General features: G+C 39.2%; 2 protein-coding genes across 5 annotated transcripts in view; one reads left to right on the plus strand and one right to left on the minus strand.

Annotated features, from left to right (window-relative positions):
* The window catches only part of LOC149748753 (uncharacterized), a 43,575-nt gene that overhangs the window by 21,906 nt on the left and 7,479 nt on the right, over window positions 1-14,190 (minus strand). For all 4 annotated transcript variants that reach the window (XM_089914183.1, XM_089914185.1, XM_089914182.1 and 1 more), the window contains exon 2: window positions 2,439-2,513. In XM_089914183.1, coding sequence (XP_089770309.1) covers window positions 2,439-2,513 — 75 coding nt within the window. The remainder of the gene's footprint in view (window positions 1-2,438; window positions 2,514-14,190) is intronic.
* The window catches only part of CCDC83 (coiled-coil domain containing 83), a 39,910-nt gene continuing 26,362 nt past the window's right edge, over window positions 643-14,190 (plus strand). Inside the window, exons 1-3 of the mRNA XM_089914188.1 lie at window positions 643-2,746; window positions 5,206-5,290; window positions 11,671-11,833. Of these exons, the coding sequence (XP_089770314.1) occupies window positions 2,652-2,746; window positions 5,206-5,290; window positions 11,671-11,833 (343 nt within the window). The 5' untranslated portion in view covers window positions 643-2,651. The remainder of the gene's footprint in view (window positions 2,747-5,205; window positions 5,291-11,670; window positions 11,834-14,190) is intronic.

Consider the following 14,190-nt stretch of genomic DNA (forward strand, 5'->3'; position numbering starts at 1 on the left):
GAAATCCTCTAGGTGGTCAGGAACTGTAAATCCTTGTAAATGTTTATTAAAATCCCCGTTGTTTGTAGTACATTAACGCAAAAGTACATTTTGAGGCAATGTCATTAGCTCATTGCAAAAAGGCAGCTATTAAGCAGGCAGTCCAGTTGGCTTACTAATTTTCTGTAAAGTGTGTGAAACAATGAATCTTAATATAGTTTATGCACAAATCATTTGTGCTTAATGGATCTACATTTTCAGTCATATTTTATTAAAATCCTCTGCCGTGAGCTGCAGTTAGGTAACTAATTGTACATTGGTCAGAGAGCTGAAAACATTAGAGCCAGGTAACTGAAGTAATTGGGCAAGATGAGGTCATTTTTCCTCCAGCACCAGATGGGTACCATAGGTGGGAACCATAACTCTTGATCTCTTCTATATGACTCAGAAAAAAAATTAGAAATTAATGTTGCTTTACCTTTTAAATAAAATATTTTATAGTAAAAGTTTTTGTTAAATACTGTTATTATAAAATGAAACATTTGACAACATGCTATGTTTTTGTGCAACAGTCAATTTAAACATTCAAATTCTAAAATAGAAAATAATATAAAAATTCAATTCTACATCTGAAACAAAAGAAAGCAAATTTTTTTCCTAGCTGATAAGTTTCTGTGACCTGTGATGATATAATGAAACATTTTGGTGTGTAGCTTATAGAATTATTCTTAATACTTTCATATCTGAGAAGATATCCCTTAATATATTACCGTGTCTTAATATGTTAAATCTTTTTGATGTGTCACCTTTGTGATTTTCAGTTAAAAAGTATTGTAGTATGTTTGCATGCATGAATACTAGAATCTATTAGGATGCAGAGATGAACATGCTTGGCTAGAAAAGAAAAGTCTCAGCCACAAAGACTGAGCCTTGCTGGAGGTCTGGTTATGTAAGCAGCATGTCTGCAGGGGAAAAGTATGTTTTCATTTCAGAGAGTTTCTCCACTTTGGATCTGAATGACCTATGTAGATTGCCTATTCAGTGATCCAAATCAACAATGAAGGCTGACAGCAGCAAACCACATGGATTAGTCTTTACACCTCTCATCATACTTGGCAGCAGGCAGACATCCTCTGCTTTAGTTACCTGACATTTAAAGAAGCATAATCTGGAGCCATAACTAAAGGGGCAGAATGCTTATTAAGCTCTTTCTATATGTCAGACACTATGCTAGGTGCTTTAAATATTAACTTATTTAATCCTTACTACAGCGTTTAGAATAAGATTTTTTGTTTTTGTTTTTGTTTTTTTGCGGTACGCGGGCCTCTCACTGTTGTGGCCTTTCCCGTTGCGGAGCACAGGCTCCGGACGCACAGGCTCAGCGGCGATGGCTCACAGGCCCAGCCGCTCCGCGGCATGTGGGATCTTCCCGGACCGGGGCATGAACCCGTGTCCCCTGCATCGGCAGGCGGACTCTCAACCACTGCGCCACCAGGGAAGCCCTAGAATAAGATTTTTGTTCTCACTTTAGGAAATGATGGAACTGAAGCTCAAAAAGATTCAGTAACCTACTCAAGGTCACACAGGTAAAAGATGGTGGATCTAGGATTAAAATATGTCTGCCTGATTCATCCACCTGTCCATTCATTCATTTGACAAGGACTGCATCTACTGTGCTAGGTGGGGAAATACAGTAATGCACAAGAATTACATCATCCCCACTCTCATGGAGTTTCCAGCCATTTTAACAAATAATTACAAAGGTTATGTTCTTTCTACCACACCCAACTACTAACACACTGATTGAAGGTTAGGCACTTATTTTCTTGAGATTAATAAAAATCAAAAGATAAAAATCTGTCAAGGAAGACTATGATCTTAAAAGATGTGCATTAGTATCCATACCAAATCCACAAAGTTATTTCTGCTTCCCATAAAAATCTAAGAACCTTGGGCCTGATTTTCTTGTTTAAAAAATATTAGTTTTCATAGTTTTTATTATTAGTTACAAAAGCAATTAATAGCTGATGAACAGTTACTGTTAATGATAACACATTATTATTATCATTCTTCTTATTATTTTGCATTTGTAAACCTCTTCACCATTTAAAAAACACTTTAATGTGTCCTTTTATTTGTTCTTTATAACAATCCTGGCCAAACCTAATTCTTTTGGATCCCAGTTCTAATTCTTTTGGAGCCTAGTCTCTTGGTGCTCATAGAAAGTTGTGCTTTTGTTTTGTCTTACTTTTTAAAAACTAAAAGACATATATCGAGCTGCTGTTACATGTGGTGCACTCTACCAAACATTGTGGAGACATTAAATGATTGAAAAAGTTTAGCCCTTGCTCTTAAAGAAGCTTGACAGGGGCAACAGTTTTTGATGGATAATGTAAGAGGTGAGTCTCAGACAGTTTTGGGTGGGGGAATGCTGTACCTGGGCTAAGCATGGAACTCACCAGACTCAAGAATCCAGTTGATTCATGAGGTCCCAGCATTGTGGTGGATGTTAGCTCTCGGGACGTGGAAGCAATCTGGATGGAAAAGCCAGTTTTAAATTAAGTCCCAGCAGTGCTTTATCTCGTAAACACAAGTCGAGGGACAAAGAATTTATTTATTCTTTCTATGCCTCTTTTTAAAACAGGTATTCTTCTTTCTAGCTAAGCAACACAATGGAAAACACGTTGAAAACAAATAAAAAGGATTTTCAAGACAGACCGCCAAAAGAAGTCAAATTGCCTATCGGTGAAGCACTTCTCGACTATCAGTAAGCTTAGATTATGAAATCCCAAAGTTCCCATACATAAGTGGCAATCATTGCTGCTAAGACTCATATGAGTCCAATGGAAAATGAAGTGCTCAAAAGCACTTCAGTAGTTGTGGCTCGCGGGCTCAGTAGTTGTGGCTCACAGGCTTAGTTGTAACTGAAGGACTTGAAATAGACCAGGAAAAGCTTGTTTGAGGAAGCGATGTTGAGCTAACCTCTGAAAGAGGAACAGGTGTTAAGGAGACAGAGTGATGGACAGAAGGCTTATGGAAAAAAGGCTGGGGTGAGGAAGAGCTTATCACAGTCTAGGAAGTGAGAAATGGCAGAGTGAGGGAGAGAGGGCAGAGCAGACTCTGGGGGTTTAGGTAAGGGTCAGATAAGCAGACCCCTGTGGAATACTTGGGCTTTGGAAATGGGAAGCCATTTATTGGAGGGCAACAAGGTTGAAAGTCAGGAGTCCACACTGCTGGTGACTAGGCCTTTGTTTAAGAGAATTGTTTTTAACAACATTCAGGGAAAATCCATCTCCCTGCAAGACTCCAAATCTATTCATATGTTCTTTTTAGAAGATAGTGAGCGAAAGGGTCAGAACACTGAGAGAGAAACATCCATGGGAAGGGACTTTTAACGAAGTTCCCTTTATTTTCTAGATAACAATTAAGTGATGACCAGATTGTACCTGCACTCATTTCTCAGCATAACTGAAAACTTCGCTCATCTTGCCTTAGCAGAGGTGGACAAAAAGTCCAGCTCTGTGATTACAATCTGGTCTCTAATCTGCTTCCATGGCTCACAGTGATGACATCCACTTAACAGCTCGTTCTCTCTCTTCTGGGTCAACCAGAGGGCAGTCTTTCTCCTCTTTAACAGAGGTTTACAAAGAGGCACACGTTTAAAAGTTCTCATGATCTAGTGAGAGACGCAAGTTGAACATTCCCATGCTTTTGTTCTCTTTCCTTTGTTAAAACTAAATAAATAATCTCATGGACTGGAACAGCCTAGGCCTTACTGTGCTCTTCCGGTGACGCTTTACTCATTCCATGTGTTCCGAGGTGACAGGACTTTTGTCACATGACAAATAGCCAGGACACCTCCCTCCACCATCTGAGGAAGGATTATCCAAGGGTCCCCTGGCAGCATCTTATATTTCTCTTATACAATCTCAGCTCCTGACAAAGAGCCGAGGGCACACAGTAGGTAGTCAATTCCAAACAGTTAACTTAAAACAAAATCTATCTCAAGAAAATAAAGTCATGAACCTATATGGTTGTTTGTGAAAAGCTGAGACTGCCAGTGTTGAACCTATAAAGTGATCATCTCTTAGTCTCTCCCCCACCCCTTATCCTCAGGGATTACACACCTAGACTCCCAGTGGATGCCTGAAATCACAGATAGTACCGAACCCTTTATATACTATGTTTTTTCCTATACATATATACCTATTATAAAGTTTAATTTATTAATTAGGCACAGTAAGAGATTAACAATAATAAGTAATAATACAATAGAACAATTATAACAATATACTGTATTAAAAGTTATGTGAATGTGGTCTTTCTCTCCCTCTCTCAAAATATCTTATTACATAATGCTAAATCTATAAAGTGGTCATCTCTAGGTAATGGTGGTTTTTATTTTTTCCTTTATACGTATTCCCCCAAACCTAGTTTTCTACAATGAGTATGGACATAGAGATAGAAATAGGTATGGATATAGTTGTGGGTTTAAAAAGTAGATAAAATTATAGATTCTTTTTTGGAATCCAAATTTGTTTTCTTTCTCAGAATTTTCAATGAAATTACATGGAAGAAGGAAGTCGACACATTACTATGTTGAGGCAAATACTCAATAAACAACCTGTAATAAAAATAGAAAAGAGTTTTATACAAGCCAAACTGAGGACTATAGCCCAGGAGACACAGATTCAAGAAACACTTGAATTGTGTTCCACTGACTATGAAATGGGGAGGCTTATATAGGCAAAAAACCACAGTTACACGTTGTTTGTCAAGAATTAGGATTGGAGCTGGCAAGAAGTAAGGGTGCTTGTTAAGCAAGGATTGGTTGGGGTCCAAAATCATCACACAGTTACAAGCGGAGACCTTGAGACCATAAGGTTGCAGCTGGCAGCTACTGGCAGATATTATTCTGAAAACATCTGGTGGTGTCTTTGAGTTTGATACAGTTCAGAAAATTCAGGTTGTCAGTGATGCAGGAATGTATATGAAACCACATCCACAACGACAAGTTTTAAAAACTTGAAGTTATCTCTCTAATCCATATTTTAGTGAGTAAAAGATACTCAGAAACACAAACTCACTTAAGATTCTTATCCCTAAATGGGTCTTTATAATATGTTTAATACTTTATTTCAATTCAAATTAATTTAGATTAAATTTTATCTCATTAGTTTTTCCTAAGGCAAATAATCGTAAAATACATCTTGTCTTTGTTATCAGCTGTCAAATAAAGGAAAATGCAGTGGAACGATTCATGGCTCAAATAAAGAAAATGAGAGAAAAGAACCAAAAGTATCATGAAAGAGTAAGTATAAAATTTAAAGCCAATATCTAGTCATTAAACATTTACACAAATGCTTTAAAAAATTGTGAGTTATGATGAAATGAACTCTAGGAAATTATCTTCTTTAGCCCTTGGAGTTGATAAATTTACACTATATTTAAATACATTTTTGTACATGGGAGACAAGAGGATACTGCTGTTCTTATTATATTAATGATAATGTCAAAGGAAGTCAGCTTGAATTGTGTTATTTAGATCATGCAGACACTGAATCTTATGTTGAAAAATTTAAAGCTCTGCAACCACATTTATCTTTTAAATTCTTATTTAACCACACTATAAAACATTGGTTCTCTATTTTAAATTTCTGTATCTGTTTTCCTTTAGATTTTCAGAGTGTGTGCATATGTAAATATTATCTGAAAAGTACAATCTCGGTTGTTAAAATGACTAATTTATTGTTTAAGTGATTTATTTTTATGAAATTAGAATAAAGTGACTATCAAAGGGGTGCTGTATATGACTCTCAGGACCAACAGAAATAAAGTTAGGAAGCAGTAAATGATGCATACAACTTAGCCCTTAAGGGTTCTCATGAGTGAGGAAATACTGAGGGTGTCCACTATTAAAACATTTATTTTATATGTACCCTGAAATTTCCACACCTGTTTTATTTGGCTTTTGTCTAAAAAGACTATATCTACAAATTTTAACAGAATTTGGGTCAGAGACCTAAATTTGCATCCTGACTGTACAACTTACTGCTGATGTCATTTTGGCCAACCTGGTGTAAGCCTCAATTTCCCCCTTGTAAAATGAGGATTCCTGTCTTCCTTATAGGGGGAATTTGTTCATTTGTTCAGCAAATATGTATTGGGCAAGACAAGCCCCGGTGGTGATATAACTGTGACCCTGACATTGTCATGATTCTGAAGAATCAGTCACTTGCAATAGGACCTAAGAAACTGAAGTCTGTGGATGAGAGTGGAAAGGGGAAGTCTGGCTTAGGCACTTGGAGGCAGGTTCCACATGTGATTCCAGAGCACATGAGAGTGAGCTGCCATCAAGGGGCCAATGCACACCCCCTAGTGGTCAGCATGGGAACTCCCAGGCCAGCTTTGGGATTTCCATTTGGTTGTGCAAAGGACAACAGATCAGGACTGAGGAATCACTTTCCCATAACCCATCAACTGGAGCCAGAAACAAAGTTCTTGTTTCCATGAGGATTAGCTCAAGAATGCGATAGATCTTGGAGTCACTAGTGGACCCAGCAGTGAGGAGCATGGTAATGCAGACTCTAGCTCAACCGTATGTATCTATTTCTTTCCATTTATGCTGCTATTGCCACAGTTTAAGCCACCATCTTCTCTTACACATCCTTCCTCTAACCAGTACAGTTTCCACAGTGCAACCAGAATCACCCTTGGAATACGGTAAACTTTTCAGTGCTTAAAACCCTGCAGTGGCTTCCTACTGCACAGAAAGTAAAATCCATAGTCCTTCCTAAAGTCTTCAAGGCCCTGCAAAAGCTGACCTCTGCTCACCTCTCCAATCTTGTCTCCAGCCGCCCCACCCTTTGCTTACCCCTGCTTCTTTTAAATATTAGAAAACCCAATCTTTTTCTTACTATGGTACCTTTACAACAAAAAGGCTGTTTCCTCTTCCTGAAATGCTCTTCTCTTGGCTAGCCCCTGTTCATTCCCCCCATCTGAGGTAGGATGTTGTGTAAAAATATTTCTCCATTATTCAGTTGAAAGCCCTTTAGGCAGCAGCAATCAAATCTTATCTTCGTTTCTCCAGAAAGGCCCAGCATGAGTAGATGTTCAATAAATATATGTTGAGTTGATTCACACAAACACCAGTGGGAGGAAAAAAATTTGAGGTCACAGATATTTAAATTGCTAAGTTAAACATGACTCATTAGCAAGATATATTTTTCTCTTCAGTTATGTGGAAATCGGAAATGCCCCTCTTCCTTCCTACCCATCATCTCTTCCTATGTGTTTAGTTCTGTTTAGATGTTTATTATCTTTCTTTTTCTGTTTGCATTCATTGCTCCACTACATCATTAGATATTTCATAGTTCAGTGTGTTCACATCCTTACTTCCCGACACATACTTTCACTCCTGCTATTCCGCTACAGCCGCTCTAGAAAAAGTTGTTAATGACCAGTTAGCCAGGTTCAATGGACTCTTTGTAGTCCTTTCTTTACCCCTTACTCCTTCAGCAGTCACTCCTGTCATCTTGAAACTCTTTTTCCTTTGGGTTCCAGGATATCACTCTTAAATTTCCTTCTACTTCTCTGATCATTTTTTCTTGGTTTTCATTGTTTTTTTCCTAGAACCACCCTTTAATTAGGGTATTTATCAAGGTTCTGACCTCCATCCTTCTCTTTCACTCTAAACTCTCTCTGGATCATCTTATTTAACATCATGGCTTCAAATGCCATCTTCATAGTGATACTTCTCATATGTATATGTGACAGAATTCATAATCCTATTGAAAGGGTTCCCGACCCAGTTCCAACTTGTATGTGTGGAGGCTTCCTCTCACCAGCAAGAGAATCTCAGACACAAACAGGGTGTCTGAGAGTTCAGCTCAACTCTGACACTACCTACCAGGAGATAGAGTCAGATTCCACAGGTAAAGGGCTCAGTCCCACAAGACCACCCTCCACTTCAGACGCCAGCTGCAAGCCCAGGTTGTTTTTTGTGCTTCTGACCGACTGGCTATAAATCAGAGGCTCGCACAACCCCTTCCTCAGTTTCAATTAATTTGCTAGAATGGCTCCCAGAACTCAGGAAAACCCATTTACTCACTAGATTACTGATTTATCATAAAAAGGGTATTAAAGGATATGAATCAAAATCAACAGCCAGATGAAGAGATACATAGAGCAAAGTCCTGAACAAAGGAGCTTCTGTCCTTGTGAAGCTTGGGGCCCAGCACAGTGTCACATGGAAGCTCTCTCAAAAAGGACCAAAAGACGCTCCTTGTTCCGGTTTTAATGGAGGCTTCATTACATAATCATGATTGACTAAATCATTGGCCAATAGCGGCTGATTCAACCTCAAGTCCCTCTCCCTTCCCCGGAAATCAGGGGGAGGGAATGAAAGTTCCAACCCTCTAATAATTTGGTTGGTTCTCCTGGCAACCAGGCCCCTTCCCTCTCTCCCCACCTGTGGGATTCAAAAGTCACTTTCATTAACATAAACCCAATTGTTGATGGCAGAAATTCCAAGGGTTTTGGGCACTGTGGACCAGGAACTATGGGTGAAAACCAAATATAGCTAAGAAATATGTTTTAGTCATCTGAATGACCAAATAAATATATTTTTATAGATCACAATATCACAACTATAACTAAAAAAAAAAAAAGTAAAAACTGGTGAAATCCAAATAAAGTCTCTAGTTCAGTTAATAACATTGTACCAATGTCAATTTCCTGGTTTTGATACTGTACTATCATTAGATAAGATGTTATCATTGGGGAAAGCTGGGTGAATAGTAGATGGGAACTGTGTGTCCTATTTTGGCAACTTCTATTCTTGTTCTTGAGTCTTAAAAAGTTAAAAAAAAGACCATGAGATGGCCTTATAACAAAACAAAATTAATCCTTTCTTTGTAACTTAATTACTAAATTTCCTTTCTTCTATTTTATAATGTGATAATTATTCTTACCTCAAATAATAAATGTACTTCGTAAGATAAATGTCATTTTTTAGCATATTGGTGGATATATTTAAATAAATTTTATTTTGGTATGTAGCTCAAAATAATTTTTCAGACATAGCGAATTTTATAACATTGTCAGACACATTTCCTTTCTATTTGAAATTCATACAGGATTTGGGAAGTTTAATATAGATGTTATTAAATTTATATATATGCGCTATACATGCATGTGGCCTTTTAGATTCCCAGGAATATGTCAGAGCTTTCAAAGCTCTCCATGGACATCTCATCTGCAGCTTTCTTTTAAAGTTTTTTGGTCAGCTTGTTGTTTACCTCAACTTTTACTACCGCCTCAGGGAGCTGTAATGTTCAACAATTGTTGATTGTTTTTGACAAACATCTGCCTCTGATTGTTTTTGACCAACATCAATCTGGGAAAAGGCTGGTCACACGCTGGGTAAGCTCTGACTCAGGTCAAATAAAGACAAGGTTTCCCAGTGGGATTTTCCAGGGAATTACCAGATAGGTCAAATAGTGACTGTTATTTGGGAATTGAGCTTTGGAAGAGTTCTGTTCCCCTCACTTCTCTCCATGACCCTCAACCCCAGGCTGCTAAGTTGCTGGTTTTTACCGTAACCTTGGGCTTTTGGTTTTTAGAGCACGTTAAAATGCCACAAAGCTCACTTGTCCTTACCAAGATTCAACCATTTTTCTTGAATAAACACTCCCTGGAAGTTACTGCAAAGCCTTTCATTTCAAGAGTTCTGAAAAGTTGATTTTGACAATTTTTGCCAACTTTTTCTCATTGCTTTTATGAAGGAGAGGATTTTCAGAAGTCTTATTCCACCATTCCTGCTTACATCATGCCCAATAAGATTTTACACAGAAGGAAAGAGATTCAGTTTTCAGATATATCATATTATGAACCCTTCGGTACTAAAAATTCTTCAGAGACAGAATTATGACACTTTAGAATATTACAAACAAAAGATCAGAGAAGTTAAACGACCAAATTTTGAATATCATATCTTTTTAACCTTTTTTTTTTTTTTTTTGCGGTATGCGGCCCTCTCACTGTTGTGGCCTCTCCCATTGCGGAGCACAGGCTCTGGACGCGCAGGCTCAGCGGCCATGGCTCACGGGCCCAGCCACCCCGCGGCACGTGGGATCCTCCCGGACCGGGGCACGAGCCCATGTCCCCTGCATTGGCAGGCGGACTCTCAACCACTGCGCCACCAGGGAAGCCCATATCTTTTTAATCTTTATTTCCATTTTTTTTTAATCACTCAAAGCCTGTCCAGTCCCAGTCTTTTTTTTTTTTTTTTTTGGGCCTGTATTTCTCAATACTGAGCATCATCATAAAGTTAATTGTCTGTTGCTTTCTTTCAGCTTATCAAAGTTTTAAATTAAAATTCTAATGCACTGAAATGACAATAATGTCACGCAGCCTGTGGAATAACTTAAAGAGCACTAAGGTTACATAATCCTGTCCAGGGAGTTTATTAAACTAGAAATCAAATTTTTCAGCCTTCAACTTTAAAGTTTGTTGGATTAAGTGTTAAAGAATTGAGTTTTAGTAGGCCGTAGTACTATCAATAAATCACAGATATTTGGATTACCTGAAAGAAGTTTGCTACCCAAACTGTGGGTTGTGGGCCAGCAGGCTTGGCATCACCTGGAGCTTATCAGAAGTGCAGAATTGCAGGCTTCATACCAAACTTACTGAACCAGAATCTGCATTTTAAAAAGATCCCCAAGTGTTGGGTATACACATTGAAGTCTGCGAATCACTGGCCCAGAGAATAAATTTTGGGAAAGAAAATACTCTTCCAGTAGAGTATCCATGTAGGTTAAGAGGATAAAAGACGTGAATATCAGAAATAAAATATAATGTTGAAAAAGCTATAGTAAAGAGAATGTTAAATTATAGGAAAAATAATTTTTAAAAGAAGTATTAGAATATTTTAAGTATGTGCATTTTATTAGGTTTAAGAAATTGAAGGAGAGACACCAGGAAAGTGAGGATTAAAACTTAAAGGGAGGCTAAGAAAATTACAAGGAAAAGGTATTAAGTTCACACACAGTAAAATATCTCTACATATACATAATAAGCTAGCAAGGACAAGAATAAACTCTAAGTTGATTAAGTAAGAAACTTGGAAACATAGGTGGGATATTCACAAAAGGAACACAGTCCATACTTCAGGTATGGAGTATTGAAATAGTAACCATCACCCCAGAACAAGAGAGTTAGGGTCATTTGTGAGAAAAACAAAGAATAATGTAAATTCCACAAGAGCAGTACTTTTGTCTATTTTGTTCACTGATATATTCCTAGTGTCTAGAAGACTACCTGGCATATGGTAGATGCCCCATAAATACTGACTAAATGAACGATGTTTCCTAGAAAAGCAAGGTGTTTGTGGGAGTTGAAGAAACTGACCTCTGAAATCTAATTTTAATGTTCACCGATCCTATGACAGGGTGATAGACTGGCAGATTAATAACGCAGGTTTTAATATGTAACTTTCTCTTCAGTGATTACTGTATTGATGGGTTTAATTTTGAGTCTTCCATATTCCATATGTTCTTTAGACATGTTATTGAATAACTTATTTCATTAAATATCTCTCATTTTGCAAACCTCAATGTGTAACTCTATTTGAGGGAAATCAATGGAAGTACTTCAGCAGATGTAATTAACAACTGTTGATATTCATGACAGAATAAACGCTTAAAGGATGAACAGATTTGGCACATAAGGAACCTACTAAAGGACCTGAGTGAGGAGAAGTCAAAGGGATTAGCAGTTGTAACAAGAGAGGAAGTTGAAGAAGCAATGAAGGAAAAATGGAAGTTTGTAAGAGACCAGGAGCAAAACTTGAAAGGTGATTTAGAAACTTAGAAAATTATCATAAAGCTGTATCAAGTTATTTCTTGAATGTATTAATGCTTTTGTCTCCTAATATGTTCAAAAGGCTGTGAACACATTTCAAATGACATCATCACCACAACCACAAACACATATAAGTAAGTGGAGGAGACAGGGAAATAAAGTGGGCGGAGATACTGAAGCCAAGCGAGGCGGAGGAGTAAGGGCAGTGATCAAAAACAAAGACAGGGCTTCCCTGGTGGTGCAGTGGTTGAGAGCCCGCCTGCCGATGCAGGGGATACGGGTTCGTGCCCTGGTCCCGGAAGATCCCACATGCCGCGGAGTGGCTAGGCCCATGAGCCATGGCCACTGAGCCTGCGCGTCCGGAGTCTGTGCTCTGCAAAGGGAGAGGCCACAACAGTGAGAGGCCCGCGTACCGCAAAAAAAAAAAAAAAATCCTATCCCTTCATCATAAACTTGCTGCTCAGATTTCTAAAACTTTTGCCAGAACCTCTATAAATACCATCTCAGCTAGGAAGCTGGAAAACAAGGGAGAGACTTGAGTGCTCTCAGGAAGCAGTATTAGAATCTGAGAGGCAAAAAAAGGGACTAGATTTTCTTGAGTTTCCCCAAGCATTTTAGAGAGCCTCCTTACCCAAGCGCTTGGCGCAGAGCAGGCATTCCCTTTGTAGATATTTGTTATTCTGAAAGAAATAGTTACCAACGCCAAAGGTCAATCAGCAAATTTCATTTTTAGGGGGTCTCTAAAACTTTCCCATAAGCCTCCTCCTGCCAAGTCCCTGTGTGAACAACAGTGATGTCATGAGGTGGTAGACGTATTTTCTGGTCGGGCTTCTGTCTAGGAGAGTTCTGCTTATGTTTGGAAGGAATGCTTTAAGAAGTCAAACCCTTGAGATGGGTGTGAGACCAAAGCAGATACTTAGATGTGCTCCCTAAACTGCCTTCAAAGGGAATGGGCCCGGTTAGTTAAGGTGTGCCTGTCTGTGGTTTGGGCTGAGTGCTGGGGTATGTGTGTCATACAAGACTGGGGACGTGCTGGGTGACTAAGAACAGGAGGGCTGGGCATGTGCAGTGGTCCAAGGAAGAAAGAAGCCCACAGATGCTGAGGAAGAGAAGGAAAGAGAGAACAGATGTGTCTACAAAGGATCCCTGAGGCAGTGACATTTTGTACCAGGTAGTCAGTCACTTTCAACTCAATTTGGTCCGTGGAGCAGCAGCTGGAGCTTCACCTGGCAGCTTGTGATAGTACTGAACCTCAGACCCCCATCCGGACCTGCTGAATCAGAATCTGCATTTGGACGGGATCCTAGGGGAGTCCTGTGCACAGTAAAGTTTGAGAAGTGCTGACACAACTCCCTTCTTCCAATGTTTAGTTAGGGCTCTTTCAGTTGCAAGGATAAAAATCCAATCTAAACTAGTCCAAGCATAAAGAAGATGTTAATTTTTTCATGTAACCGAACAGAAAAGGCAGGGTGCTACTGACCTGGACCCAGAGCCTCACATGCTGTCAGATCTCAGCGTCTTTTTGTTAATTTCCCTCTCTTGCCCCCCTCTCTCCCCCTGCATCACCCTCCCTCTTTTATCCCACCTCCTCCCCCTCCACCCGCTGCTCCTCTTACGCGTATTCTCTCTCTGCCTTCCCCCTGAAAGTTGGCTCCTTTTTCTGAGAATGTTCTCCCCATGAGGCTGGAATTCTGACCAGAGACACCTCTGAACTTACATCCTTATAACCTCAAAGTGGAGACAAAAGAGACATGTTTTCCACCAGTGAAAATATTTCTAGGGGAGGACTCCGAGCATTTACCCAGCTTGGGGCACCTGCTCAGCCCTGGACCAATCCCTAAAGCCAGGAGAAGGGGCGACTGTTATCGGTCTACTTATATGACAAGGGACAGGAGACATGTGTTACTAGAAGGGAAGGGAGAGAGGGGTTCTGGGAAAGTAGAGCAATAGCCACTACACCCCCCTCTCTTTCAAAAGCTTCAGTGACATCAATCAACCCTTCCCACAAAGACTGAACATGGTGCAGGGCTGAGACAGCAACAGTCTGCCCACATCGGAGGACAGCTGATCACTGGGGTGCAGTGTTCTTACTTGTTTAATGATAATAACAAGTACCATTTGTTAAGGGAGTTTAAAATATATTATCTTATATTCTTAATATATTAAGTATATATTAAAATATATATATTAAAAATATATTATCATGTCTTGGAAAAAGACATGTCTGGAGAACTCCTGGACCTTTGGACTGAAGAACACCTCTCTGGCCTGAACGGGATGCTTCAGTCATAAACATCGATTGAGCACCAACTAAATGCCAGACTCTGTGCTAAGTGCTGGGTGGACAGA

The sequence above is a fragment of the Delphinapterus leucas genome, chromosome 7, assembly GCF_059928025.1.
Source record: "Delphinapterus leucas isolate spDelLeu-1000000601 "Yukka" chromosome 7, BTC_Dleu_Yukka2, whole genome shotgun sequence".
Taxonomy (NCBI): Eukaryota; Metazoa; Chordata; class Mammalia; order Artiodactyla; family Monodontidae; genus Delphinapterus; species Delphinapterus leucas.